General features: G+C 39.9%; 1 protein-coding gene across 5 annotated transcripts in view; it reads right to left on the bottom strand.

Moving 5' to 3' along the window:
• The window catches only part of LOC129763652 (kinesin-like protein Klp10A), a 135,579-nt gene that overhangs the window by 46,816 nt on the left and 61,071 nt on the right, over positions 1-27,692 (bottom strand). For 2 of the 5 annotated variants that reach the window (XM_055762901.1, XM_055762902.1), the window contains exons 3-4: positions 11,921-12,147; positions 4,451-4,672 (exon numbers count right to left, since the gene is read on the bottom strand). In XM_055762901.1, the coding sequence (XP_055618876.1) occupies positions 4,451-4,672; positions 11,921-12,147 (449 nt within the window). Of the gene's footprint in view, positions 1-4,450; positions 4,673-4,807; positions 5,392-11,920; positions 12,148-12,235; positions 12,732-27,692 lie in introns of those variants that run through there. The other 3 variants (XM_055762900.1, XM_055762903.1, XM_055762904.1) reach the window with 3 other exon arrangements.

Genomic DNA, 27,692 nt, shown 5'->3' with positions numbered 1-27,692 from the left:
TTGCCTGTAAATGAACTTATATATTTGGTACATTCCTATCATCTAGTTAATTTAATTCTTAAATAAAACCAATAAATAAAATAAAGCTTAATATCGCAGTCGCAAAAAATACATCCTCACACAGAATCACTTGCAATTTTCAATTTCTGTTCACATTTTCCACTTTTGACAAGCCTTTAACCCTTTGCGGTCGGAATTCATTTCCCTTGAAAGAGATCCTCTTTTCATTCCATGCTAATATTTTTTTGTTTACAACGAGTACCGTTATCTATTATCTATAGAAATTGCTTAGGGGGGTCTCTTACTTAGGCTTAGTAAGCGATCGATCGTGAGTTCAAAACTCAGGGCCCTCATTAACCTTCTTTGTGTTGTTACAAAATAACTACGTCCACGCAACAATCATCAGCGATGGAGATCGATCCACGGTCGAAATGAGATCGATTCATATATACAAACTGCTCTACTCTGCAAGACACATCGGGCTGTTGTTCTATAAATAACTCAACAATGATCATATCAACTGTCTCCGCTGTCCGGTCTAACTTGGATAATGGAAGAACAGAAGGAAAACTCTTACGCCTAAATGGCTACTGTGTAAATGTACCATATGTAATGGCATAGAAGGAATACTGGTAAATGGTAACTGTGTAATGTGCTAATTAGAGATATGATAATCATGTGACATGTACACGATTAAAATTCGGCTCTGTTACAGCTAAAACGCTAATGAGCCTAAAATAAATAAATGGGATAAAAAAAACAAGAACCGTTATCTATTATCTCTAGGCTTATTAATTCGTGAACAAGTTCACTAGACATTAGAATTCGTTTAGAAAAAGTGTAAACTATTACATATGGTTGGATAAAGTATTTAGTATTCCTTGCCATGGTGGCTTAGAACAGACATACGACCCAAACGGGTTAATACTATAGGATGGTTTGAATATTATAGAATCTTTATATATAAAAGAGAGTTTTTCCCACGTACGTATAACTCATCATCACGGGAGAACGGCTGATCAGATCTACGTCGTCCATATATTTTGTGAGTTTATCTTCATCCAAATTAGAATGATAGAGTACTTTGGAAAATATTTAAGATGATTAGAAAAATTCGAAAAAAATTACTATGCATATCTTTATATATTAGGCTGTCAAAAAAGTCCTGCGGTATTTCCGCGAGGTGTCGTTGTAAGCGCGTAGTTCTAGTTGTATTCATTGTATCGAGTCATACTATAGCTTGTTGGAAAGGTATTTTTGCGCGCTATAACATAGTCCTTGACAGTGTTTTGTTTGGTTAGGTCGTTCGTGAGTTATAGTGTCGCAAATATGGAGCAAAATAAAGAGAAAATCCGACATATTTTACAGTACTACTATGACAAAGGCAAAAATGCATCTCAAGCTGCCAATAAAATTTGTGCAGTTTATGGACCCGATACAGTTTCCATTTCCACCGCACAACGATGGTTTCAACGTTTTCGTTCCGGTGTAGAGGTCGTCGAAGATGCGCCACGCCCCGGAAGGCCTGTCGTCGAAAATTGCAACAAAATCGCTGAATTAGCCGAGAAAGACCGGAATAGTAGCAGCCGTAGCATCGGCCAAGAGCTGGGGATAAGTCATCAAACCGTTATTAACCATTTGAAGAAGCTTGGATTCACAAAGAAGCTCGATGTATGGGTGCCACACACGTTGACACAAAAAACATCTTTGACCGTATCGACGCATGTGAATCGCTGCTGAATCGCAACAAAATCGACCCGTTTCTGAAGCGGATGGTGACTGGCGATGAAAAGTGGGTCACTTACGACAACGTGAAACGCAAACGGTCGTGGTCGAAGCCCGCTGAAGCGGCTCAGACGGTGGCTAACCCCTCATTAACGGCCAGGAAGGTTCTGCTGTGTGTTTGGTGGGATTGTCAAGGAATAATCTATTATGAGCTGCTTCCCTATGGCCAAACCCTCCATTCGGACCTGTACTGCCAACAACTGGACCGCTTGAAGGTAGCACTCATGAAGAAGAGGCCATCTTTGATAAACAGAGGCCGCATTGTCTTCCATCAGGACAACGCCAGGCCACACACTTCTTTGGTGGAGGTTCTTTTGCATCCGCCGTATAGTCCGGACCTTGCACCAAGTGACTACCACCTGTTTTTGTCCAGGGCGGACGAGCTAGGTAGTCTGAAGTTAGCCACAAAAGAGGCCTGTGAAAATTGGCTATCCGAGTTTTTTGCCAATAAGGGAGCGAGCTTCTATAACAGGGGTATTATGAAGTTGGCATTTCGTTGGGAACAAGTCATCGAACAAAACGGCGCATATTTGACTTAAAACAGATGATTGTAACTAATTTTATGAACAAATGAAAATTCAAAAAAAAAACCGCAGGACTTTTTTGATAGCCTAATATAAAAGAGTTTTTCCCACGTACGTATAACTCATCATCACGGGAGAACGGCTGATCAGGTCTACGTCATCCATATATTTTGTGAGTTTGTCTTCACCCAAATTAGAATGATAGAGTACTTTGGAAAATATTTGAGATGATTGGAAAAATTTGAAAAAAATTGACTATGCATATCTTATATGAAATATATATGAAAGAGAGTTTTTCCCACGTACGTATAACTCATCATCACGGGAGAATGGCCGATCAGGGGTGACATGGCGCATTTCGAAACGAGTGATTTTTGTTCGTTTCGACCATTTTTACATGCCTTTTACCATCTTTGTTTACGAACTCAAAAATTTTACATTTCTCTACGAGACAAATTTAGCTCTAAATCTAGTACACCGAAAATATGAGCTTGAAAAATATACATAATACTTAAACCATTTTGATTTGAGTTTTCTCGAATTTTCTCAAAACGAGTTACTCGTTTCGAAATGCGCAATGCCACCCCAGATCTACGTCGTCCATATATTTTGTGAGTTTATCTTCATCCAAATTAGAATGATAGAGTACCTTGGAAAATATTTGAGATGATTGGAAAAATTAAAAAAAAAATTACTATGCATATCTTTATATATAAAAGAGAGTTTTTCCCACGTACGTATAACTCATCATCACGGGAGAATGGCTGATCAGATCTACGTCGTCCATATATTTTGTGAGTTTATCTTCATCCAAATTAGAATGATAGAGTACTTTGGAAAATATTTGAGATGATTAGAAAAATTGACTATGCCTATCTTTATATATAAGAAGGATATTCAGAAAAAAGGGAAAATTCGAAAATAAGAGGTACGCATATGTATGTTTCACTGTGAAAATCATCATTTAGATCAATTTTGTAGATCTGAACGATAACATACAAACTCTCTTGAAGTATATTCGTTGTTTTTACCAACCACAATATTCTCTAGAAATACATTATATGGCAGAACAACGTTTGCCGGGTCAGCTAGTCATATCATATTTTTTCTCTGAAAACTCTTCTAACCGTTCTTTCGCGCTTGAAAAATCGTAAATCAGTTGAGTTACTACTCCTTATAAATGTCCGTATGGACCACACTGACCTGAATTGTGCACCCTAAAGGCGAAGTAAAATGACTAAGTGTGTAAAATTTTCGAAAATAAATAGATATGCGAGTTTTGTAACGAAAAATCAGAGCAAATTATGTGGTAGATGATTCTTCATGGAATTGTACAAGGTATGTTCAGAGAGTATCGAGACTCTTAAATTTCCGAAGATGCTATATATTTTGGATTTTCGATTTTTTTGTTTCGTTGTGTTGGTACTTATGTCTCTCACTTATGCCAAAATGTTCGGTCATCTTGAATGTTCAGTTAATTCTTGACAGCTGCTTTGCTTGCACGTGTTTTAGCTCGTGGAAATTCAAAACGTCGCGATACCTTTTGGAAGATTTCGTATAACAAAGTTATAGAGTTTTAAAAAACACTTCAAAATTTCGATGTCGCACTTTGCTCCTCAATTTTTTTTATAGATTCCACCACCGATTGAAAAATGTTTGAGAAAATCAAAGAGGTTTGCGATTCTGCGTCAATTAGTTGTACATAAAAAGGCTCCAGAGAATCAAGATGAAGAAGAAAATGAATAAAAAAAAGAGGATATAACCCAAACGGAAGTTCCGAGATCATATATCTTACTTATAAACACATTTAGAAAATGAAAAGTTATAGACACTAAGAAAAAAACAATCAAGAAGCGTTCAAATGAACTACTGTGAAAAAAAATGACAACTGATGTGCTTCGAAAATCACAAAGCGGAAAACTTAAATAATCGTGGACAGAAAACAGATCATGTACACACAAAAGTAAATACAATCAGATGGGTGCTCGTCTATTAAACAGTGCTGAACTAGGACACGAAAGCAAAAACACCTCGCAACTCGAGAGGAAAAAAAATCCACAAATCTAACAACAACCAACAACAACAAAAATCACTGAGAAGTAAACTAGCAGAGGGTGATGGATATAGCTGATGAGTAGTACCGCCTTGGACGCTGGATTCGTGGACCGGCTGATTGACATGGTTCCGCCGCCTAGTCCCGGTCCGCCATTGCTGCCATTTGTGCCATTCGTACTACTACTACCGTGGAGATGGTTGTTATTGTTGTTGTTGTTACTGCTGCTACCGTTGCTTTGGTGAAGTAAAGTTGGATCTTCTTGATCTTCAAGGAAGCCATCGTCTTCGGCCGACGATAGTGAAGATTCCTTGATTTGTGTTTCGATGATTGGAAAAATTGGGACGAATCGACAGCGGGGAAAAATTAAGGGATATGATGTTAGTCACGATATCGGGATCGGGTTAGTAAGAAACAGTTTGCGTTGGAAGAGGGAATAGCGAACCTTTTCGGTAGAACCATTACTGCTTCTCCGCGAGGGGTTATTGTTCTGGCAATCGACAAAATTAATTTCAAAAAATATGGGAAACATGCTTCATCCGCGTTTTTCTCCTGTTTGTTATCAAGTCACTCGCTCTGAGGGTACACAGAACTGCACTGAATGTCACTTATCACACAACTGCCTCCCTAGAGGAGGAACATTTCTATTTCACTAATTTTATTGATTCCGATGCCCCTTTTCACTCGTAGACAGTAGTCTAGTCGGAGGAAAAAATACTTGAAGTATTCGAAGGATAATTCCGCCAGTGTCTGGCGTCTCCGGCGCAAGGAACGTGAAAAATGCCTACTGCCTATCAATGGTGAATCGAAATAACCCGTAAAAATATTCTGCTTCCTTTCGCCCGAAACGAGTTTACGAACCAATCGAATTATTTTACGCTACTATGACAGCGCGCTTTATACACACCCTACGAGGCGCGGCTTGATAGCAACGTGAAATAAAACGTATTTCCCGATTGTTCAAAATATGGATTTTACGAGCGGTTGAGTAAACAAAGTCCGGCGTTTCCATGAAAACAAGACAAGAAAATCCGGAATTTGATTCCGTGAATAAGGACACCGCTGTATGTCTATTTCGTGGTGTTGGTGGGCAGGTGCGATCCGTGAGTTGTGACCCGCTTCGTACTGTTGCTATCAAACCACAAGCTGGCAAATTGTAACACATCTCGAATGTGGTTTAGTTTCACGAACGGCATCACATTGTGTAACAATACAATGCAGAGCAAATGAGCAAACGCTATAGATCGTGCACTCGCACACATTTGAAACAAAACGGAAACAGAGATATCCTGCTGTGACAGGGATGATGCGCCATCATTAAAAGCTCATGGTCATTGCTCACGCGGTCACAGGGCATTTCTGCATTCCGCGTATCACTGCAATGGCGCATTTGCTGAGCGTGCCGTTAGCGAAAAGTTGGCGCCAACGAGTGCAAAAGAGAATATTCAGATAATACTTGTTTGATTTGTGGCCCTCTCGGCTAAGCTGTCAGTGTCACATATGTTGTCAGGGAAAATATGAGTTCGATTCCTGTTATGGCTTTGATTTCTTTCGACGAAGAAAATTCTTCCAGCTTGCATTGGCATACGCATATTCTCAAATTCGCTACTCAGAACACAATTGTGGCATTAAAATTAAATTGACCTAACATGGGATTGACCCAAACTCTTTACTTACAAAGGGAATATGTTGAATTCAATCGAATTTGAAGTGCTTCATTCGACCATTAATTGAATCAGTTTTAGGCCTGACGAAGCTCGTCCAGTCTGCCAGTGAATGATGAATCCATACATATACTCATTCACTCGTACACTTACAAAAACAACTTAAAGCAACCTTTTAAAATATCAATTAATCCATTCATTGAGAATTGAGTTAGATGCAGCTTCAAACATATGATTATGAAGCCAAAGGTAGTCCTACGTCAACCTTGCGGTTGTATCCCAGATAATTGTTGATTATGTTGAATATACACATTTGAAAAAAAAATTGCTTTTGAACCGCTTAACCGTGACTATGCAAAGCGCCAAGAACAAAACCAGGTGTTCAGAGATAACGAGAAAGCGTTCTACGACCAGTTAAGCAAAAAGAAGCCCCACTACAGCGAAGATAGTAGCGATGTTTCGTACTTCTGGTCTGGTATGAGGGATGTTCAGAACGTGACCTATATCGACTCTGGGAAGGCTTATGACTCCATACCTCATTCGTTTCTCGTCGGGGTACTGGAGCTTTATAAAATTGAACCCGCCGGTAGGTTCCTGCAGCATGCGATGAGACTGTAGAGTATGTCTGCACCTCAGTGATGGAGAAAACGTATTACAGTCTAAAACGCTGCAGATAAAGCGGGGTTATTCCGAGGCGACTCTTTCAGCCCGCTTTGATTTTATCTGGCACTGAATCCCCTCAGCAGGACGCTCAAGAGAAACGGTCATGGCTATAGGATAAGATATGGCGACGGCGCCCACGAAGAAGTGACCCATACCTTTTACATGGGCGATCTCAAAGTCTACGCTGATTCACGACAGCGTCTAGGTGTAGCTACTCGGGTTGTCGAAGACATAAGCAGGGACATCTGCATGGAGTTCGACCTAGACAAGTGCCGCTGCGCTTGTCAACTCACCGAATTCGGAGGCTACGAGGTATGACAGTTAGTTGATAGTAGACATAGTTTGTGACGAATCTTACAAATATCTAGGATTCCGACAGCTCATTCAGAGAGGCCGGCACCATACGATATCCTCAATCGGCACTGGAGAGGGTGGTCTATTGAAAGACAACGTACCTAACTGCCGGTACCTTCCTGCACATGTCCTGGAAAATGGCAGTTTCAAACTGTACTGAGATCGCACTGCACAATGGTCCAGGAGATGTATTTAAGTGGAAATTAGCATTTAGAGCTCGACAGTTATTCTCTAGACAAAAACTGTCCTCAAAAAAGTTGTAACATATTGAGCGCTCATTTGTCACGACGGATGAACTCTTCTGGATTCTACACACACGGTGACAGCCGTAATAAGGTTGTATACAATTCACTTCGTTTTCACCGTGAAGTGACGTTCGTGATCAGGCCCATAGTGTTGAAAATCACATATTATACAGAGTGAAATCTGTTCTTTAAAATTCCGTCAACAAAATTGTTTATGTTTGCCAGAAAGAATGACAAACAAATGAAAAGAGCGTGTTTTCGGAAAGAAATATCAATAACTTTGGGTGAAGTTGAGATATTGAGAAGTTCTGCATCGCACAATGTTTGTGCTCCCGTGGCCGAGTGGGCATCACACCTAACATGCCGGGGGTTCGGGTTCGATTCCCGTTCTGGTCGGGGGAATTTTTCGTCAAAGAAATTTTATCCTAGAGCTTGCCACTCAGAATGCATTCAAGACGTGTTATTCGGCATAGAAATCTCAAATAATTACTAATAAAAATGACGCAAGTAATACTACGTTGAGGCGGCGAAGTTTCTGCAGGAACGTTAGTGCCATTTAAGAAGAAGAAGAAGAAGAATATGGATGTGGAATTATCGAAGGTAATTTATTTGTAATTCCCATATTATCCCGAATGTCCTTATTTCATTTTCTGTTTGGATGAAACTGCTTCACCTTGAAGAATTTAATATGATAGATACACTTGACTACACCACCCATCCCGCACGTAACACAACACAACACTATGAAATAAGCAGTAATGACTACCGGGTTAAAACCTTTCATCTGGACCCGCCGTCATTCAAACACTATTCTGCACCTTCAAGTGCAGCTTGAGAAACAGAATCGCTACCGGAAGAGTGGAAAGACGAGGTTTTTTGTCCTACCTTCAAGAAAGAAACTAGACTAGACCGTGAAAACTATCATACGATAACCGTTCTGAATGTCGGCTAAAAAAGGGCTTCCCCAAATAATCTTCCGTCGTCTATCGCCACTAACGAACAGATTTATGGGATGTTATCATCGAAGGTCGGTCTACTACTGACCAAATCTTCACCTTGCGGCACACGCTCCAAATCCTCCAGCATCATCAATTCATCGACTTCAAAGTCACATATGATTCGATAGCACGAAATGAACTATGGAGAATCATGGACGAAACATGGATGACATGGAGCATTACACCAGACTTAAGTACGAAGCAGAGAGAGTTGGTGTGATAATTAATGCGTCTAAAACCAAATACATATTGGCTCCAGGATCCGAGCATGACAGGCCCCAAATTATTAGGCAGTGGTGTAGTGATCAACGTCGAAGAGTTCAAAGTATTGGACAAATTTGTCTACCTTGGTTTTAAAGCCGCGTGATCCGGATACGAATGGGAGTCGTGTCAACTGTGGTCTCCTCAAACATTTGAGGTCAAACAGAATTAACAATCGTGCGAAATGTTCCCTGTACAAAACGCTCATAAGACCGGTTGTATTCTACGGGTTCGAAACGTGGACAATACTCGAGCACTCGGAGTCTTTCAACGACGTGTGTCAAGAACCATCTTCGGTGGTTTTCAGAAGGACGACGTGTAGGAACGAAGGATGAACCACGATCACACGCAGCTCATCTGGGTTCACCGTATCCAGAAAGTGATCGAAGCTGGAAGGATACGTTGGGTGGGACATGTTGCAAGAATTTTGAACAACTATCTTGCAAAAATGGTGTTTATCGGGAATCTCGCAGATACGAGACGACCAGGAGCCCAGCGAGCGAGTTGCTTAGACCAAGTGGAACAGGATATGGTAAACACGGGGAGCTCGCGGATTTGGAGAGATACAGCCATGAACCGAGTTAATTGGAGAAACATTTTGAACTTGGCCATGTTGTGAAGACGTTAAGGGGGTATTCTAGTCTAGAAATTTGAAAGAAATCGAAATGTTTTTCTTCATATTTCACGCCAAAAAGTCTGTTAAATCCTAAAAAATCAAGAAAGTTGGCATCTCTGCGTAGAACAAAGGCGAGGGCACGAGTAGTTCGATGATGAGTGTCGGCAAGTGTTACTCGAGAAGAAGGGGGTATTCTAGTCTAGAAATTTGAAAGAAATCGAAATGTTTTTCTTCATATTTCTGAATTTCAGACATTCAAGACTATACCCTAGAAAGAGCTTTTCGAAAGTCACATTATTTACCGACACTATAGTGATGCGGTATCCAATCTAGTGCGGCATTGACACAAAACTTCAAACCAGTTTTTCTCGAAACTGGTTCTTTCAAGCTGACGCACAAGATATCTCAAGTTCTACTGAACTGATTTATTCCAAATTTGATGTGAATGAATCTGTATACAACTCCCTATCGCATGAACTAATAGAAAAATATTGATTTTTAATTTCACTATTTTAAAAAAAATTTAAATTGTCACGAAAAACGTGCTAAAAACCAAAATCTTTTTGTCGTTCATGCGATAGGAAACTACTGAACCGATCAACATAAAAATTGGTATGCAGGGGTTTTTGGGCCGGCGAAGGTTTTTGTGAAAGTTTGATACCCCTCCCCCTCTCTATGGGGGGCTGCCATACAAATGAAATACAAATTTCTACATTACTTGAAAATTAATCAAACAAATGAAACCAAATTAGGCATATTGAGGTTTTAGGGTGCAATAAATGTTTCTATGGTGGTTGGACTCTCCACCCCCCCTCTTTAAGAGGGGGCTGCCATACAAATGAAATACAAATTTCTGCTTAACTCGAAAACTGAGCAAATAGAGCCAAATTTGGCATGTGAAGGTTTTACGGGGCACGAAACGTTTCTATGGTGAATACACTTCTCCCCCACTCTAAGAGGGGCTGCCATACAAACGAAACACAAACTTCTGCATAGCTCGAGAACTAATCAAGCACAAATTGGAATGTGAGGGATTTTGGGTATGAGAAATGTTTCTATAATGATATGACACCCCTCCCTCCTCTGGAATGGAGAGGGGGTCTCATAAAAATATTACACATATTTCAACCAAAAATATTCCAACCTAACATGACAATCGAAAATTTTCGGAAAACTCTGAAGGAAAAAGGAAAAATTCGGAAAATTAAATTCCCATATGTTCTACTATTACATAGTGACAAGTGCTGTTAGTCCATTTGATATTTGCGCTAGCGAAATTGATCTTTGTTCGAAACTGGAAATGGTTTTTAATGTGATGAAACGCACTGCTATATCTTCTTCTATCTATACCAAAAAAGGATCGCCGGATGTGTTGATGAAGGCAGAACTCGAGGAAGGAATTGTCCGATTTAGGGCTGTCTTTATTCTATCATATTTTCTGTATAAAACATCTATTCCATGTAACGGAGAAACATGTTATTTGCAAGTGGTTGAAAAATCTTGAACGAGAATGGTGTCTGGAAATAATCTGATATTATAATGTTGAGTTTTGTTAGTAATACTAGGAATTTCACAGTAAAAGGTAAATTCAACGAGGTCGAAAAGAAGAACAATCAATGAACAGTTCTGCGATTGGACCCATGAACTTGCTCATAGTAAGAAAACGTGAATGTTTGAAGGTATTGATAACAAAAAACAAATTTTGAGCGGGACGAAGTTTGCCGGGTCAGCTAGTAAATAATAAAGCTAGTAAATAATGGATAGTAAAAATATGTTTTGTTTTAATATTTCTGAGCTCGGAAAACGTCCGACATTCGTGCCTCTACACTAGAACCATCTCTCAATGAAGAAATGAGAAATTTTTGAGATTTTTTTTGCTTCTTCTCAGCACCTTTCGTTGGTATAACATCCAATTTTGATGTGTAACATGCCATAATGCACAAAAGAAAAAAAGAATGCAATTCCTACAATTAAGCTATACCAATATTGTACAGCACAATGCTTTTCTCACAGCTCAATGTGTCTCCAAGGCAGCATCCATGAAGTAAAAGACATTAAACTGAACATCTTTAAACGGTTTTTAATGGCATCGGCGGATGCAGTAGTATGTGTTTACTGTGCTTAGATCATCCAATTCATTGAATACTACGCAGCATTGAATGCCGATACCACCCCACCGATCGGTTGCAATACCGTATAAAGGCGAATTGTGGATCCAAAACAGTAAAAGGTCAACTCTCAACGGCTAGAGCAATTTTCTCCCACCCGAATATGGGAGCAGCATCAATATATGCGATGCGCTTCGGCGGCAGAAAATGAGCCACAAACTTTTTAATAGTGTTCCATTTTTAACCGTAATAAATGATTCTCCACTTTCGGAACACATCGCGCATACATGGGGAGAGCCTCACATCCATCCAGCCAGGGCCGCACACCCGCGAGACGGTTGACGGGATTTGCTCAACGATGTGGCACTTTTCTCCCGATTCGTCATGCCTCGAAACTGATTTTTCACCGCGAAATCATCCGGTGCGATTGGTAACGGGTTCACGGAAATTTATTTAATTTGGCCGCGAAAATAATGGTTGAGAAAAAAAAAATCAGGACCTGACCTGACCCGATTTTCCCGTTGTTTGTTAGCTCGATATTTGTTCGATTGGTTTGCGCGAATTTGTCCCTTCCTCCTCCCGATGTGACAGATGAAGCATGTTTCCAACCATATACGGGGAATTTAATCGCGGGGTTGCTACTACTCACCCTGGCAAGGTTGGCTGGAGCAGGGGTAACGTGATCCTTCCTGAGCTGTGGTATATGGCTGGCATCAGTATTGTTGGTCGCATCCGCCAGCATTTCTGGTTTGTTCAACTCGAGCAGCATATCCAGCTCGACTTCTTTGCCTTTGGTTTCGCCACGCTCGTACCACTCAACAGTGACCGAGCGTGACGCCTCGTGGATCCGGGATACCATCGCGGAATGTATGCGACCTGTGAGAAGAAAAAAAAACAACAAACGGATCATCAGTTACCAACGTGACTATGTGGAACAACGGCAAAATCAACAAAAATCAATTACACTGAGAAACAACTTTTTGACAGCGACATTTGCTTGATTTGTCATCGCACTTTTTCGATTTGCGTAACGTTGATGATTTTGAACTCTCGCCGCTGCCTAAACTACAGCGAGCGTAAGGATCTCCCCCACCGGCTAGCTGTGATTTTTCGACACTCCTGTCCCGACTGCGCGACTTTCCCCCGAACAGGGACGTTAGACGTTTCTTCAACCAGAGCATCTCTCACAGACTCCCAATGGCTTCGGAATGCGCAGCACAGCATAGAAGAATGACAATTTCGATTATGTCCCTCGCAGACGTCTTCGGACACTGACTCTAAATTCACTCGATAGTTAAATAATTTCCCTACTACCCGGAAAGATCATTCGAACAAGAAAAAAAACACTGAACTCGGAAATGACACACTAAACCGAAGCAGCAATGTGAGCTGCTGCTGCTGCCAGACTTGAAGAGCTAAGGCTCACACAACGTTCCGGACGAAAACGAATGAAAAACTGAGTCAATATCACATTTCGCTTCGCCACAGTGCACCGTTGCTACTGCGATCCGTTTTGGTTGACTTGAGTCGCGTCTGCTGCTGCTTTGTTTGTTTGTTTTCGTTGCGTATCGCGACTTGACAGTCACATGTTTTCTCACACTGGCTCTAACGGGCTAACGGGAGAAACCGAGGAAAACACTATCCAGAAGACCGTCGAGATACCGAAATTGGGGGAAGAGCGCGCCCGCAAAGTGTATCGTGTGGGTCTCCTTTGCCGCCGCCTGCGGGTGCTATGTATCGGTGAGCAGTTAGGCCGATGTCGAGGGGTTCATCAGCGGATTCATGGCGAACATCGGGGTTCTGGTGGGACCATCCCTGATGCACCACAATAGATGGGGGTGTACAAATATATCGGATGTGTGAATATGTTGACGCTATTTTTTTCAATAGGTTCAGTTTTCAAACGTAGTATTTAACATACGTAGGAAGCATTATTTATTAATCCCATGAAAAAGGGGATCTACCGAAAAAATAACTCGCTTTTCGCGATATTTCAGACATATACTTTATAAAGCTTCACCCTAAAATTAGAGTGGTCTAAAAATACGACTTTTTGCCATTTTTGAAAATTTATCACTTGGATCGATATCGTATCCATTATCAACAAATTCAAATTATTTGACAGAATTATTCATGAAAAATACTGAGCTGCATTCCAAAACTACTTTAGACAAAAAACTAGGAAAACAGTATTTTTTTGTAATTTTGTAAATTTTTCGTTCTATCTAGAGCGTTCGTTTAAGAGCCGAAGCCTAATTGAGAGCCGTGACCCGCGTTGCCAATGTTCCAGTTTAAACTGGATCCTTTCAGTTTATTTCCTCGATCCAGTCAGACAGTTAAACCCTTAAATCTTCCAGTTTTCTTTAATTATTTTCCAGTTTTTTTTTCAAAATATATATTTTTATCAAGGCTCATATGGCGTTAGCCTCACGGGGCCGGGAGTCCAATACTTTGACAATTTTTCTTATTATCTATGTTAGTAATATGTAACCGATTACTCGCGGTTGGCTCGAGGTTAGTATTACAAGTGTTTTCGTAATTGGGATGTTGCTGTCTCCAATGCTCTGTACGTGTGCCCGACACGGGATACTTCCTATTGGGATGCAGCTGACCATTAATCAGCAACGCCCCCCTAGTCTGTACCTCATATCTAGCGTGGTGCGTCTTTCTCGACTCGAGGAATCCAGGATAGAATGGTCACTAGCCGGCGTAATCATCAGTTCGTGTAGAGTTGTCATGAGCGGTACAACCTTTGGCTCTTGTTGAATGATCAGTGGACTGCACAACCTTTGGCCCGTGTATCTGTAAAGAGTGTGTGTATGTATTGCCGCGACTAAGTAAAAGTTTATCGATCGGATAGGAGGGATATGAAACGGGAACACAACGAAGGAAACGTCATTAAACGTTGACATCGGCGTTTCTGAGGAACAGGTATAGATGAAGCAGAAGATCAGGATCACGGCTACCTAAGATATCCCGGACGGGGATATCCGATTGTCTGCCTTGTGCTCTCAGTGCTCTAGAGAGCTGAGAGCGAGCAGCATGGAACCGTAACTGGAAATTTTCCAGTTTTTCCAGTTCTTTTTTAATGTAAAATGAATTCACAATGCATAAATATTATCCCTAATATTCCTCAACCAAGTTCGATCGATTCAAGGTGTATTTACCTCGGATCGATCTTTCTTTTAATACACACTCTCAGTGTTACTTTTCTCCTGCTTGTACTTACAAATTCAATACGGTGTGGTGCCTATCCAAGCAATTCCAGAAGACGAGACGAGCTGACGAGCGCTCGTCTCGTTTGTTTTCATATTCCAGAAGCCGAGCTCGACTAAAAACAGACGAGTAGCTCGTCTGGTTCGACGACCGTTTGACCGCGCTCGCCGATGAATCAGTCGAGTCATCTAGTTTGTTTGATGTGTTTGTTCACCTTGTTGATTTAGAGCAGGGGTTCTCAAAGTGTTTTGGGCGATAGACCCCTTTTCCAGAATGAAGTGATACCGAAGACCCCCATGGCAAAATTTCTTTGAAAATCTCTAGTTTTTTTTTCTTATTCATACATAATACTTATCAATTTAAAAACTTTGTGGTTGATGAAATGAGAGAACTTAACTTTATTTTCTTATTAAAATTCAACAACAAAAAATATATACATGAAATTCAGTAATTATAAAGTGTAACTAATAATTTTTAAATGCACATTACTTACGAATACTTAAATAGGTAATTAATTTTTGAAACTAACTAACTTTAAAAGTATAGATAAAAACATGTTCCGGAAAAACGTAATCCTACATCAAAAACTATGGATGGGTTATACCTAAAATACAACCGCAAGTTGACGTAGGACTACCGTTGGCTTAGTAGACATTTGAGTGTATTGATTAAATTATTGTTTAAACCAGTGATTAAATGAAACAATTTCCGAATTTAGATGCGCACAAATCCCAATTTAGGTCAATTCATACATTGTGAAAAGATTACTTTCTTTGTTGCAAGCCGTATGGCATGATGCCTTATTCATTTCATTCATTTCTCGTGGACTTCCAAAATATGTGAACGAAAGAATGGCTAAACGATCAATGTATCTTACATTTCCCTCTGCATTTATTGGATCTCCCAAGTGTACGTACTTCTTGAACCGCAAATTTGTTTGATTTGTGGAACATCAAGCACTCAGTTTTGATTTTGACATGGAAGTTGAACGCATATTGTTCAATCGACGTTATCGACGTTATCGCAGCAAATTGGAAAGGAATGTCTTCCAATCCAGTAATGAATAACCGAGCCAAAGCATTGTGTTCATACCGCATTTGAATTCTGCACATATTCCCAAGTGTAAAATGCAATGCCGATTTCTCCAGACTCCCTGGTTTTGAAGTCTGTGTTGGGGAACTCTTTCCGGTCTGCAGAAACGCATGCGAGTACAAAAGTACCCGCATCTTGCATCTATTTCGCAATGCCGATTTCCCCAAGCCCATTGAAATCTGTGTTGGGGAAACTCATCACGTAGCCGCACCTTGCATCAAATTAATGTGGCGAATGAACAGTTTTGTATAGAAAATTTGCATAAGGCACCAATCAACGTAAAAAACGAAAACCAAGGAAACCGAACATGCATAATTTTCGGTGACAAGTATCCTGAACGCTACGCTTTTTTAAATTATTTTTAATCACTTCATTTAAGTTCACTTTCACTGTGTAATCACGTTGTAATCTCTTGAATTAAATTAGTCGATGAGTGTCTTATCATTCAGGGTGGAAACTCAAGCAAGAAAACTAGTAAAACCAGGAATTTTCATTTAAAACCAGAAATAATCAGAAGGATTAATGTTTTCAATTGTTATTTAAATGTAGTGCTCTTGTATGTTTTGTATACAATGATCTTCAATCAGTGAATCAACGGAGTTTTCGTCGACACTTGAGTCCCGTCTACAGTCAGAGTCTTTAGTCGGAGCAAGATTGATTTTTCATCTTACCACAAACACTACCATAAAGAATTACACCATTTCTTTCGATTAATTTATAATTCAGGCTGTTGAAAAACGTAAGTATTAAGAAATCAATTACCAAAAATAATAAAAATAATAAAAATGAAAATAGTTGCTGCCAAAGAAGATTCAACGAAAATCGCAGTCGTGGATACAATTCAAGCGACTGTAATTAGTCCATTTCCACTGAAACGCAGAATACACGCACGAGTGAGGTCGTGAGCTTATTTGGGCAATCTTCCTCAGCAAGTGGTAGACATGATCCCATGAAACTCTAGTGCTCTAATGCTAAGCTCTTTCCGCATATATTTCCGGACAGTGGAATGGTACCAAATTGCATACGGTATTGTGCCATATTTTTTGAATGGCATCCTTCGTTTACTAGAAAATTGCAAGGATATCGTTATCGGATTCAACGAAACGTTAAATAAAATTTCACAAAAGCAACAGATGGATGTTAGCGTCCGTTACTGGAATGTAACGAAGGGAACAGTGGAATCCAAGTACATTGGCTCAGCTTTTCTAAGCTCAACGCGTGCACTGGACTTGTTCGACGGATTGAAGAAATATTTTGAAGCTAGTTTGAAGTGGGTCAACTTGCAATTGACGGTCCCCATGTTAACAGGAGAGTAGTGAAGCAGTTGAATGAAGAAATTCGTGAAATCCGAAAGCAGCCAAAACTAAGAGCTCACGAATATAGGTAGCTGCAGTTTGCAGGTTTTGACAATTCATTCAAAGAAGGAATGAAAAAGACTGTTTGGAAAATTGATGAATTCCTCCAGTGCTTGTATAGCCTATTTGAGAACGTTCCGTTAAGATGTGCGGAGTATTCTTGAACTATTGGATCGGCTGAAGTTTTGCGGAGTAAAATGGATCGAAAACCAACCGTTGGTATAAATAGCCCTTGACATGCTGCCGTACTTTAAAACCTATTCATTTGTCGTACCTAAATATATCGAAGTTTATTGCTATGAATGTGGAAAAAACTACACTTTATTGTATAACTGTAAATGGAAATACGAGCACATAAATTTGAAACTTTTCTTGATAAATCGTTGTTCCTTCGGCTGAAGGAGGCCTGGATGATAGCTCAGGAAATTGGATACTTTTGGCACTTTGGTCTTCTGGAAGACCATACAATTTGGATGTGGCTTGTGGAGAAACACGCTTTGGATAACTACTACAGACGGGATTTATTGTCGCGATCATTCACATTTGAAGGTTGAAATTGGAATGACAAATATTGCATTAATAGGGATCGATTCGTATGCTGTATCGTTGTACGCGTTCGGCTCATATTTTACTGCGCATTGGGTTATTGTGTTTGTCGTGGTTGTGATTGTGGTAGGAAGGAGTGGCTTGGATGGGAAAAGGATAAGGATGGGAAAGGAAAGTTGCTTTTTTCGATTCTTGCGATATCGGTCGCGAACAAGGTGAACAAACATAGATTTGAAACTTTTCTTGATAAATCGTTGATTAGGTGAACAAACATTGGTTTTTATAAATCCATAATAACAAAACGTCTGAGTGATGAAACCATATGCTGGTAGAAAAAATATCAATGAAACCAAAAGATGTATGAATCTAATTTCTTTTTGTTATGATTTTAGTATTTTGGCACTGAGAAAAAAGTATCGATTGATCAGTTTTAAAAATGTTTGTTATTTTTCTCAAAATATAAACATGTCTTCACATCTGTCATCACTGATCATACCGAGAAAAAGTGACAGAAGTCTTTCCAGTCTACCAAATAAAACATTTAAATGAAACTCGTGTACTGGAATAGGATATTTTGCTCGTCTCGACAGTGACTGAAGCCGAAACGAGACGAGACGAATTGCTCGTCTCGTTTTCTGGAATAGGGCCCTATATTAATATTATATGAGGGGCTTAGAATGAAAGGGGTGTAAGTGATTTGATCGATTTCTCTACATCGACTCTCTCTTTTGGTCATAACTTAGCTGCAAATACATTCCGTACTGTATTTGGCAATGTGGAAGATAGGTCAGAACCTCATCTATCGGACTCACTCTATAGCAAACATAAATTGGAACGTTTTTGCAGTTGAGTTATTAACTAAAGAAAAAGTTGATGAAGAGAAATCGATCAAGTCACTTACACCCCTTGCATTCTAAGCCCCTCATATGTTCTAGGTCCTTCAAAAAATTTAGAGGTTCAGACCAATTGATCTACCATTTAAACAAAGACTGGTGCAATGATCATAACGAGAAATCTTACCCAAAACAATTCATAGAGATCGCGTACTATGCTGGCTTTGAGTTTATATGAACATCAGGTATTAAAGTCACCCCAAATATTTCTAAAGTCCGGAAGATCATAGGATCAATGTGCTTCATTGACTTCAATTGATATGAATAAAAACCCAAGTAATCTTGTTTCCGTTCATATCAATCGGCCATTCGACGAAATGAAAATCTGAAAAACTTGTGTGTCACAGCATGCGGCAAAGATTATCTTTAGGTAACCTGAAAAGTAAAAACTACACATTTAATTGGATTTAATTGGATATCCTATTAATCATCGCATCTTTCTCAATCGAAATCCGATCGCGATGGTGGAAGTTAACTTTGGGAAGCCTGAGAAAGTAACCGAGAGAACTCCTCTAAAATCAATTGTCCTGGCGATATCTTATGTTATTCATAGCGTATACACTTTATAGAACTCCATTCGCGACGACGGGTTAGACAAAGGATTGAGGTTGAGCTTGATGCAGTGATCTACAACCAGAAACCGTGTTCTTATGCACTTCAATTAATCTCATTGTCGAACAATAAACACGAGATTTTTTAAGTGTCATCCAAATAAAACCGCGTTTTCTAAAGGTTCTAGAAAAGAGATCCTCAAATATTGTTTCACAGTAATGTTCGAGTGGTTGGAAACATTTTTTCGATCTGCTCAAATAGTTAATTAATAGTTTTTTTAATTAACTATATATAAATACTACACATAGCTTCGGAAGAAATTCTATTTCTCAAGCAAGCATAATAGGTAAAAAAAATCATTCTAAATAAATTGAAGACAAACTTCTCAAAATAAAACGATTTTGCAGGATCCAGTTTTTTTAAGAGCAATCTTCCAGTTGTTTAAAAAATATTATTGACAACCCTGGCCGTGACTCGTGTGCTCTTTCTGACAAGCCGCATAAAATAATCATGAGCGTTCCCAACTGTATTTTTTTTTATTTTTCAACAAAAAAATATTCGAAACAGGACATTTTTTTAATCCATTGCGGTGTTTTACTGTTTCACTCCATTTTTTCTGATATTGTAATTTGGACATCAAATATCCTCAAGTAAACCCGTTTGGCATATCGAACAACTTGTAACCAAGTACACTGAAAAAAAATCAACAATTTTTGAAACAATCGTTTTAATAGAATTGTATTACAATTTTAAATCATTCAACAGTTCAGGCCAACAAAAACGAATTTTTCATTTTTTTTTTGCAATGAATATTAAGAGAATTTCTCAAAAACTCATTTTTGTGGGAGTTGCCATTTTGATATAGGACTATGTCTTTGATTTCTATATAAGAGGGTTCTTCTTCTTCTTCTTCAATGGCACTAACGTTCCTAGAGGAACTTCGCCGTCTCAACGTAGTATTACTTGCGTCATTTTTATTAGTACTTAGTTAAGATTTCTATGCCAAATAACACGCCTTGAATGCATTCTGAGTGGCAAGCTCTAGAATACGCGTGATCACAGTGCAAGTCGGAGGAAATTTCTTTGACGAAAAATTCCCCCGACCAGAACGGGAATCGAATCCGAACACCCGGCATGTTAGTTATGACGCTAACCACGGGTGTGCACCCGTGGCCGAGTGGTTAGCAAGAGGGTTACTCTCGGAAAAATGTTAAGAATTTTCCAACGCATATTACTCAAAATCGTTATCGCGACATACGAGGGTCGTTCAAAAAATAAGTTTCAGTGCCTCAGAAATCCTTTTACCTACAATTCGGCGTTAGCTCATAATATGGTTAGATACGTATTATGAATTATTCTCGATTTGTCGATAATAGGCATTTATCAGGATGATATCACTCTATACTCCCCAAAGATTTGACGAGAGCCTGGCTCAAAAGGTTAAACGTTGATAGAGATTTTATTAGATTGAAGTTCAGATTCTTGTCCAATCAATTCGTGCTCAATTCACGTTTTGTCGGTTAGGTCTTGCTACTAACAATTTATATAATTGTGGTCCATAATGTCATTATATCGAGCATGTTGTTTGGTAATATAAAAAATGCAAATAATGAATTTAACTGGCTGCTGATTTAGAAGTTCGAATGGGTATACTCAAGCATTTTTCCAATTTATGTATCAAAAAAGAAAAAAATACAGAGTTCGAACAATGAAAAAACTCAATTCAAATGCAATTACTACACACAATCACAGTCCTATGTCAAGATCCCGTCCGTGCCCCTAGGCCCACCCCGTCCACCTTTTAGGTATATCTTTTTATTGAAAAAAAAATGTTTTGGCTTCCCAAAAACAGTTTAGGGAAATTTTGGAAAAATTCAGAAATGCTCGACCAACAAGACTAAAGGGTGTGTCACATCAAATTGCATCACGGAAAAAACGCTATAGAAATTTAATTTTTAGAAATTATATCTTCTGCTTTCGCTTATAATCAGATAAGAGTGTATAGATCACGTTGGCCATGCTTCACTGTCAATTTTTCGTAAATTTGGAAAAATGTCGTCGAACGAAAAAGAGCGTCGTGAATTAATCCTGTGCACTCATTTCGAGACTCCGGAATTGTCACATCGGGACATCGGTAAGATGCTGGGAATCGTCCAATCCACGGTCAGCAGAGTACTAAAACGATACTTCGAGAACCTAACCATCGACCGGAAGGTGAAGAACGGCAAAAATGGATGCTCCGTCAGTGAAAAAGATCACAAGCACGTAGTTAAGCAGTTTAGACGTGATCCGAGAAGTTCGGTCCGGGATGTCGCCAATAAGCTGAATTTGTCAAGTTCATTCGTCCAGCGGACCAAGCAGCGGGAGGGCCTGCGTACATACAAGGTTCAGAAGGCTCCTAACCGCGACGAAAGGCAAAACATGGCGGGGAAGACGCGAGCCCGGAAGCTGTACACCGAAATGCTGACGAAGCCGCATTGCCTGGTAATGGACGACAAAACCTACGTCAAAGCGGACTTTCGTCAGCTGCCGGGCCTGTTGTTCTTCTCCGCAGAAGACAAATTCAGCGTTCCGGAGGAGATTCGCAAGCAGAAACTATCCAAGTTTGCCAAAAAGTACATGGTGTGGCAAGCGATCTGCTCTTGCGGAAAGCGGAGCGCCCCCTTCGTGATGACCGGCACGGTAAACGGGCAGGTTTACCTTAAGGAGTGCCTACAGAAGCGCTTACTACCACTATTGAAGCAGCACGAGGGCCCGACCATCTTCTGGCCGGATCTCGCTTCGTGCCACTATTCAAAGGACGTGTTGGAGTGGTACGAAGCCAACGGGGTCACCTTCGTGCCAAAGGAAATGAACCCGCCCAACGCGCCGGAGCTTCGCTCAATAGAGAAATATTGCGCGATTATGAAGCAGGCCCTCCGGAAGAACCCAAAAGTTGTCAAATCGGAGGCGGACTTCAAGAGAAAATGGATATCTGTTAAAAAAAACTACAACCTGACGTTGTACAGAACCTTATGGACGGGGTAAAGAGGAAGGTGCGAGCATACGGGCTTGGGCTCGAAGTATGAATAAAAAGAAAATGCCAAAAGTTGTTTAATAGTTTTTGTTTTACTGTCTAAAATTTTCAAAAGGATCGGTCTACTGGGCGAATTTCTACAGCGTTTTTTTCCGTGATGCAATTTGATGTGTCTTTATTCTCACCCATAAAATTAATTCCAAAAGGGTGCTGTCAATCTCATTGACCAGTTGGCGCGAAAACTCCCTCATAAGTTGTTTTCAGTGCAATTTTACCGAATACATTATATTCAAACTCACACAAAAAATCCCATCGAACACCCCTAGTTCTGCATTCCTAATAAACCGAAATCGGTTTGTAACTGACGAACAACGCATCCTTTTGACTGTATTCTCTCAAGGAGATTGATTATTCATAAATCGAACATCTGCGATCATTTCTCAGCGTGCAATCCCCATTGGCACCGAACACACCACTGCAGCGAGTCCACGGGGCACGCGATAGCCACCAACCCAGCGAATATGTTTGATCGATACGAAAATAAACAACTTATTAAAAATTGCTTTTCCCCTCAAAAAACATGCGCCGTTCGGGTATTAATTTTCAACATAAAACGGGAAAAAGAGACAACGAATAGTGCACGCTCCAGTGCTTATGTGCTTTCTTTTTTCGAAATGTATTGTGGGTTATATCGTTTTCGTAAGCCCAATATAGTATATTTCTTATTAGTGGGATGATCGCGCGGACACTCGCCGCGGCCATAGCCTTCGCGTGCGGAGACGAACAATCCGATGACGGATAATATGCGTTTCAGTTGGCCTTTCTCTAGCGTGGTTCGGTATCGTTGACCTCAGCGGCAACAGCAGATGCACCCGTTTCCATGTTGGGAGTAGTTGCCTTTATCGTTGCTGCCTCCCTGGCTTTATATGGCCGTGTCTTGTGGATGATACGGTATACCATCCTACCAGAAAGGGATACAACAATTATAGATTATTGGACTTTGACCCTGTCCTTTAGTTTCCGAAGTAGAAAGGAGAAGCGTTGGCATAACTTGAGTCATTCAATATGTTATATTACTCGTATGAATGTTTTAGATACTGCTACTTATCCATAAAATATAATGTCCCTTGTTTATTTCTGATAGATACTTGTTTTAATCCGAAATGCTCGATAAAACTGAACTTAAAACACACACAAAGGGTGTTGAATAGTCGACCCGAAATCTTCCAAGAATCAACTCCTTTTCCAAGTTTTGACGTAGGACTACGTCTTTCATTTCTATACCGGGGTGTAAAATCAAAGTTTCGAAAACGAAAGCGTTACGCCAGAGACCGAGATTTTGAGCGTTAATAGTTCCTAAACAACTGAACGAAATGGTATGATAAACACTTCATTCGAAAGATAAAATGTCTACGCGTTATATACTTGTTACTTTTTTATCCAAAAACTTGTTTCAATAGTCTTAAAATTGCTTTCAAAACAGGCTATTGAAATCACCAATCGGTATATAAGCGAGCGGCGCTCGGAAATCCACTCAGTTCTAATTGAACAGCGATTGGAGCATGTTGTCGCTGTTGCGGTGAAGCTCTTTATTTATCATGAAAGCGCGGATGAACGGTGTCACCAAGAGCCTGTTTGTGCACCCTAGGCCAGAAGGGAATCTATCAGGAGGAGAGTGATGCCACAAACGGTTCCCTGGGAAGACATCGCTACACATACACACATACACGCGCGGCTATTAACAGGTGGTTATCGAGTTGGCATTAACCAGGCTTCCAGTATCGAGGAAAATGTGGAAATATCTAATCGTTACTGAAAATAATCTGCCAGTTCCTTTGGGAATTTTCAAAATATATTCATGTGAAAGAGTTTAATTGAATGTTTTCTATCCATGTAACTCTGTGACCAAATATGTTTCAATCAAGTGCTATTAACAGGTGGTTATCGAGTTGGCATTAACCACTGGTGGGCTTCCAGTATCGAGGAAAATGTGGAAATATCTAATCATTGCTGGAAAATAATCTGCCAGTTCCTTTGGGAATTTTCAAAATATATTCATGTTAAAGAGTTTAATTGAATGTTTTCTATCCATGTAACACTGTGACCAAATACATTTGGTTTTGGGGTTTTTCAATCAATCGCAATCAACAGGATAGCTTCTGAAGATTATTCTTCCCCATCAGTAGGATATTTCCGTATCCAATATTGGATGCATAAAACCTTGTGCCTCCAACGTAACGCTCTCGTTTTCGAAGTTCTCCAAATATTCATTCATTCAGAATGAATTCAGATTCAACTTCATACAAATGATCTCTAAATCAACGATAGTCCTACGTCACCCTTGCGGTTATACCATAGATATAACCCACTTCCTGTTTTTTTTCTCTAATTTCATTGTATAATCATTTCAAACACTTCCTTCCTGATGAGCCATCAATTAGAATCTTCAAAAGTCATTTTCACTACAATGTGTCTCCAAAACACACTTTTATTCTTATTGATCGTAAGCGGCAAGATAGCAGCAATTAACTCTAGGTCAGCTATTTAACACCCTGTATATTCTATAACAGACATCACACAATGAATTTCCTGTTTGACACATAAATGACGCCACTGTTGACAGACCGAAATGTTCTCTGAATAGTACTAACCTTCAAGCCATACGTGTAGAAATTTCAAAACAAACTGTAAGAATTCTGAATTCATATGTTCACTAGCTGATCAGGCAAACTTCGTCCCGCCCAGAATTTGGTTTTTATTATCAATACCTTCAAACATTCACGTTTTCTTACTAAGCGCAAGTTCATGAATCCAATCGCAGAACTGTTCATTGATTGATCTTCTAATCGAACCCGTTGAATTTACTTTTTACTAAAAAACCAAAACTCATCATTATAGTATCAGATTATTTTCAGACACAATTCTCGTTCAAGATTTTTCAACCACCTGCAAATAACATGTTTATCCGTTACATGAAATAAATGCTTAATACAGAAAATATGATAGAATGATTACAGACCCCTCCCCTCTTCTTTCCTTAGATTAGTTTTCGAGTTATGTAGAAATTTGTTTTTCCCTTGTATGACAGCTCTCCCTAAGAGGGGGGAGGTGTGTCGAACCACCACAGAACCATTTATTGCATCATAAAACCTCCACATGCCAAATTTGGTTTCGTTTGCTTGATTAGTTCTCGAGTTATGCAGAAATTTGTGTTCCATTTCTATGGGAGACCCCCTTAGAGAGGGGGGAGGAGTGTCGAACCACCTTAGAAATGTTTCTTCCCCATAAAACGTCCACATGCCAAATTTGGTTCCGTTTGCTTGATTAATTCTTGAATTTAGCGGAAATGTATGCTTCATTTGTATGGCAGCCCCCCTCCCCTCCTCAAAGATACGGGAGGAGTGTCTATTCGCCCGTGGCCGAGTGGTTAGCGTCTCACATTATCATGCCGGGTGTGCGGGTTCGATTCCCGTTCTGGCCGGAGGATTTTTCGTCAAAGAAATTTCCTCAGACTTGCACTATGGTCACGCGTATTCTAGAGCTTGCCCCTCGGAATACATTCAAGGCGTGTTATTTGGCTTAAGAAATCTCAACTAAGTATTAATGAATGACGCTAGTTAAAGCATATGTTGAGACGGCAAAAGTTCCACAGGCCATACATACAAGCCATACAAGAAGAAGAAGAAGAAGTCTATTCGCCATTTGTGTCCCTAAATACCTTGGCATGCCAAATTTGGTATTTTCCTGATTAGTTTTCGAGTCATGCAGAAATTTGTCTTTCATTTGTATGGCAGCTCCCCCTTAGAGGGAGGGTGGAGTGTCTAACCACCATTGCACCATTTATTGCACCCCAAAACCTCCATACGCCAAATTTCGTTTAATTTACTTGATTGGTTCTCGAGTAATGCAGAAATTTGTGTTTCATTTGTATGGCAGCCACCCCAAAGAGAGGTGGAGGTGTATGTAACCACCATAGAATCATTTATTGCACCCTAAAACTTCCACACGCCAAATTTGTTTCGTTTGCTTGATTAATTCTCGAGGAATGCAGAAATTTGTGTTACTTCGTACTCGTTCACGCAGTGTTGCCAAAACTGATAAATAGTAAGTTTGGTTGACAGTCTGACCTTCTGGAACCCATTCGATCATCACGATACCGTTAATGTCGAAAAAAAAACTATCAACATTGCCTTGAATTTTCATTTGGACATCCTTGCTTTTTTCATTCTGGGCGATGCAGGCGTCTTCTAATGCATCGATTGCCGCTTTGTTGCGACATCATATTGAAATATCCAAGTTTCGTCACAAGTAATAATGTTATTTACCAATTCTGGGTCCTCTTCGAACCTCTCAAGCGTATCCAAGCAGACCTGATGACGCGTGATATTTTTCATGATATTTTGAGACCCCTCCCCCCTCTCTAAGGGGGGGCTGCCATACAAATGAAACACAAATTTCTGCATTACTCGGAAATTAATCAATCAAACGAAACCAAAGTTGGCATGTGAAAGTTTTAGGGTGCAATAAATGTTTCTATGATGGTTAGGCAGTCCTTCCCCCACTCAAAGGGGGGGCTGCCATACAAATGAAACACAAATTTCTGCATTACTCGAGAATTAATCAAGCAAATGAAACCAAATTTGGCATGTGGAGGTTTAAGGATGCAATAAATGTTTCTATGGTGTTAAGATACTCCTTCCCCCTCTCTTAGAGGGGGCTGCCATACAAATGAAACACAATTTTTTGCATTACTCGGAAATTAATCAATCAAACGAAACCAAAGTTGGCATGTGAAAGTTTTAGGGTGCAATGAATGTTTCTATGGTGGTTAGATACCCCTCCCCCCTCTCTTAGGGGTGGCTGCCATACAAATAAAACACAAATTTCTGTATTACTCGAGAATTAATCAAGTAAATGGGCGGGACGAAGTTTGCCGGGTTAGCTAGTACTTTAATAAATAATTTAAATAAACAATTTAATTTAATAAAACACTTTACAGCTACTTACTGCTAATAACAAGGGTTACTATAAGAAACCACGTTAGTCAGCGTCAGTGTTTCTGTATCCGGGTTTGATTACCCGATCTTCACTATGGTTATCCGTACACCAGTCGGTAACGCGGGGAGATAAGAATAGGAGAAGGCATTGTACTCATGTCAACGGGAACTCTGAACAGAGCTGTGCATGATGATCCTCCGGCGAAACTGGTGGTTGGTGCAAGCCCTGCAGGTCATCCGTAAAAAATGAAACACAAAGGAAAATTCACAAAGAAATTCGAGACAGGGCAATCGGACTAGACCCACGCAAAGAACACGGACTAGAGATTGGAAACTCGGGACACGGAGTTGCTGCATTTTTTTCTGAAATATTGAGAGTCCGCAATTTCAACATCGTAGCGCAGCAGGAGGTGTGCTGGAAAGGTTCGATGCTGTAATCGTTTCAAGGTGGTTAGACCATCTACCCGGTTGCGACATTTCACCAATTCGGAATGCAACAAAAAGCTTGTAGCGTCACTGACCCAAGTGGGTCCAAGAAAGTACTGTACTCGAATCTGTCCAAATAAACCGCTGTTTCACTCCTACGGAATGATTCTCGATGATGGAATTTAACGCATCCACTGCGCCAAAGATCTTGAATAAGCATTTTCCCATAGATTGTGAAGGAAGTTGAAAACGCGATGGGATCTAACTAGCCCATGATGCAGCTCATGACACGAAGTTCGAAACCGCCCTTCGAAGGAACAAACTTTAC

Source organism: Toxorhynchites rutilus, chromosome 1 (assembly GCF_029784135.1).
Source record: "Toxorhynchites rutilus septentrionalis strain SRP chromosome 1, ASM2978413v1, whole genome shotgun sequence".
NCBI lineage: Eukaryota > Metazoa > Arthropoda > Insecta > Diptera > Culicidae > Toxorhynchites > Toxorhynchites rutilus.
This window is presented reverse-complemented; position numbering and strand designations above follow the sequence as displayed.